General features: G+C 39.2%; 1 protein-coding gene across 11 annotated transcripts in view; it reads left to right on the top strand.

The window, feature by feature from the left end:
* Positions 1–3,935, top strand: part of AUTS2 (autism susceptibility candidate 2) — a 1,406,131-nt gene that overhangs the window by 1,387,662 nt on the left and 14,534 nt on the right. For 8 of the 11 annotated variants that reach the window (XM_019511380.1, XM_019511377.1, XM_019511384.1 and 5 more), the window contains 2 exons: positions 695–766; positions 1,075–1,131. In XM_019511380.1, the coding sequence (XP_019366925.1) occupies positions 695–766; positions 1,075–1,131 (129 nt within the window). The remainder of the gene's footprint in view (positions 1–694; positions 767–1,074; positions 1,132–3,935) is intronic. The other 3 variants (XM_019511385.1, XM_019511386.1, XM_019511383.1) reach the window with 1 other exon arrangement.

Here is a 3,935-nt window from a genome sequence, read left to right as displayed (position 1 = left end):
CTATAGTTAACGGTATAGGCTTACTTGACTAGCATATCGCCCAACAAAAGGTAAATGTGAAAGCAAAAGTTGACAAATTTAGAGAGGGGAACCAGACTCATTTGGTATGGTAGGCTAATTGGTTTTTTGGGTTTTTTTTTTAATTCTTGTAATCTGTTTGAAGGGAATCATTTTTAAAAAATCATTGCACTGTTAAAAAAAAAAAATAATTTGATTGTACAGTTTTAAAGCATTCTATTTATGCAAAATAAGAGGTGTTAATTAGTATCATTGAAGTGGTATGGTTAAGCCTCTTTCTCAACCACCTGAGTGGAGCTAGCTAGCATAAGAAGACTTTGAGACATGATAAAACTATAGGTGGATTTATTTTGGAAAAGGTGATAACCCACAACATTGCTGAAAGTCCAAATAAATTCAAGGGCCAGATTCTCTGCCTTACTTCACTTTCCAAGTGGTGCAAAGATAGCAGAAACAACTTTCCAATGGCCCCTCCTGTCAGGACACAGAAGAGAACTTGCCCCAAGTGCTTTCTTCTGAATTGCAGGCCGCTTTTTAGAAAATACAGATACAAGTCCCCAGTGTTAGTTTAATGAGAACATGGAATCGGTGACGGCTGCAGCCCAATAATAGTCGAAAAGCCCAATAATAGTTCTCGAAGGTTCTTGATTAATTCCATACATCTTTGTTTATACAGAAACCTGGGAAGTGGTGTGCTATGCATGTTCACATCGCCTGGCAGATATATCATCATCAACAAAAAGTCAAGGTCAGTCCTTTTGTAATGCATGCATCTGGAGCAGTCTTCACAGTGCAAATCCAGTCTGTCCCCCTCATTGTTCATGTGTTTGTGCCATGGTTAATAACTCATTGAAACTATCTTATGGAGCACAGATGTATTTTGGCCTGCTTTTGTTGAATCCTTCCATTTCATGCTGATGGCTTACGCAGTAACATACGCTGGATAGTTGTATAGAAGATGTCAAAACTAAGTTAAACTGTTACCACAATGAAGGGTTCTTGATATCCTCCTACATACCAGTAGGTGGTGATTAATATGTAACATTTGTATTGCAGTGGCATCTCCAGGTCCACAGGCAAGATGGGCCCCATTATGCTAGGGGCTGTACAAACGTAAATATATGTATTTTCCTTTCATATTACAATCCTATTTTGATTTTCTGATGGCTTTCTGAAAGGTGTTGTTTTTATCTTTTAAGAGGTTCCCACCATGCTTTTTGGTGAAAAGGCCATGTTGTTCCTGAACTTTTGAACTAACTGAGGTTCTTTGCTCTTAGTACAATAGCTTGTGTCGTGTGTCAGAAAGCTGCTCTGCATGTTACAAAAAGAGCGGTGTGAGTACGAGTATGCAAGCTGACTATAAGAAGTCAGATCTGTACAGTATATAGAGATGACGAACAGTTGCTAAACCCTGCAGCTAATAGAGTTTAAAAACAACCCTTTTAAACAAGGTTGACAGGTTAATTTGCCACAGCAGACAGATCTCTCCTCTTTGCTTCCTTATGTTTCCCCTGTCAGTGATCTTCATTCATCTTCCCATTATCAAAAAAGACAAGATTATAGACCTTGAGAGTTATGCCCTTTCTTTATTTTATTGAAAAGGTATTTTCTAGAAATGAAATTATTATTCCTATGTTATCAGTGCCCTTTGAATCTTCTTTGATTTGATGTTTAGAGAGAGGTCATACTGGTGAATTTATAAATCATACAAGACGTTGTTTTCCCGTTGTTGTATATTTTATTGAATGATTTGGTTCCATGTCTAAAGTACTGTCTAATGCAAGCAGGAGCTGTGCAGGATGTTATCTGTCTGCAAGGCTGATTTATATTAACTTTTCAAGCATAATGAGAAATTCACTGTTTAAGAGTACAGGCAAATTATCACATTAAAGCAAGGTAACTGTTTGGCTGGAACTTAATGTGGAAGAGCTGATGTACTGTGACTGTTTGTGTGCCTGCAACTACCCTGCAGTAAGAGAAAGCTGAAACATAGCATCATAGCCCCGATTCATTCAGGGGTAAGCTGCCCTGTTTTAACTTTCACTTGTTACATGGCAGTTGTGGGCACTCAAACATACCACCTGTTCTGCAATAAGGCCCTTGCCCCAGCTCACTTGCTTTAATTTGATTGTTTGTCCTTACTCACCATTCAGTGAAAAAGTTATTTTTGAAATGTGTGGGCAGCAATCACCTTCTCCTAACTGACAGACTTTTGCTGGTTTGGCTTTTTTTTTCTTTTCAGTTCCCCACACCGCAGTGTGCTTCGCGAGAGGTCAATGGAACTGCTTTATACCTTGCCATCAAACGCAACATGGAGCTCAATTATGGTTTATTGTGATTAAAATAGATTACTCCTAGGCCAGAGGCTTCCAAATTTTTTCTTATTTCGTGCCCTTTTCCAGATTTACCAGCTGCCTGCTTACCCCTACCAGCATCTGCTTTATATTTTTTAACCCCTTAAATGCTAATTGTTCTTATAATGAAAATTAAGCCTGCCATTACAGAATTGCTCCCGCGTACTCCCCAGAGATGTTTTGTGTACCCCTAGGGGTATGCATACCGCAGTTTGGGAACCCCTGGCCTAGGCCATTTGTGCCTGTCAGATTATGGAAGGTGGAAGGACCTTTGCCCCTACTTATAGCCTTGTATGAGGGGCAGGTATAATTGTAGTCTCTGCAGTCGGACTAGCATAAAAACTGCTCCCTCTTTGGGCTCCAAAGTCTGGGAAGGAGCTAATTAGCTTCTACACTAGTTAATGAAGCTAGTGTATCTGGCCCCTGAGAGGGGAGCAGATGCAACCATGAGGCAGCCTATGCATTCTTCCTATAGGTGAGGGAACTTCAGATGTATAGTAAAGGCTGTTTACAGCCTTCTCCAAGTTCGCTTGGGATGGTATATTTTTGCTCCGTCTCTTAGGCTAACCAGTTTGCATATCCTATAGCCCATATGAACCTAAACCTATTCAGAAAAGCACTTATGGTCTATTCTGCTCCTCACTGAAATCAGTGCGACTTTCTGTTGATCTCAGTGAGCATTGTGTCAGGTCCTTAAGCATTTGCTTAACGTGAAAGCCCTTATGCATGTGTTGTTAAGAACAAGGATGATTTTTCTGAATTAGGGTCTATCCTTTGAGCCCCCAAAACCCCACTTTAGCTCTTCAGGGCTATTTTAAGGTAAACCATCACATTCAGAGAATGGTGTCCCATTCTTAATATGCCTACAACATGCCCTTCTTAATAACATGAGGGTATTTTGTTTCTTTATTAGTACAGTGGGGGTAGTCATACTGCTATATTTAAAGCTCTTGACAGCTTTTGCTATTAGGAGTAACATTCTTCAAAGATCTATAACTTGGTTTAAAAAAAGGGGGAGAACGTTAATGGGCAAAAAGTCTGGCATGCAGGGTCTCCACTGAGGCCTGTGCATTTCTATAACTATTTTTTAAATTATTTGAGCACTAAAATATTATTTCTCAGAATGACGTGACCCCAACGCAGGTGTCATTTGCATTTTAATATTTTGCAGGCTATTAGCCCAAAACATTGACCACGGCATTTTTTGGTTCTTACATCTACCTGGACATTTTATTAGGACTTGAAAAACAGCTACTAGGCATGCACATTAACTTGGTCATAACTTTTTAATATGCATGTTTATACTATTGTAATAGTCCTTACTCTGAATTGGCACAGTATTAAATATTGATTTATAAAGTGTAACATGCTGCAGAATTACTGTTAAGATCTATTGGTTCAATATAATGCATTTTAAAATTCACTCAGTTGGGCCTGCACAATTAATCAGCAATCTGTGTTTAGGGAGTTCTGACAGCGCCGATAATTGGAAATTTGATCATTTTTTTCACCCTATAAAAGTGTTGCAGAGTAGTGATCGCTACAAATACACGTCACCCCCCC

The sequence above is a fragment of the Gavialis gangeticus genome, unplaced genomic scaffold (genome assembly GCF_001723915.1).
Source record: "Gavialis gangeticus isolate Ggan-Ray unplaced genomic scaffold, GavGan_comp1, whole genome shotgun sequence".
In the NCBI taxonomy this organism is placed as follows: Eukaryota; Metazoa; Chordata; order Crocodylia; family Gavialidae; genus Gavialis; species Gavialis gangeticus.
This window is presented reverse-complemented; position numbering and strand designations above follow the sequence as displayed.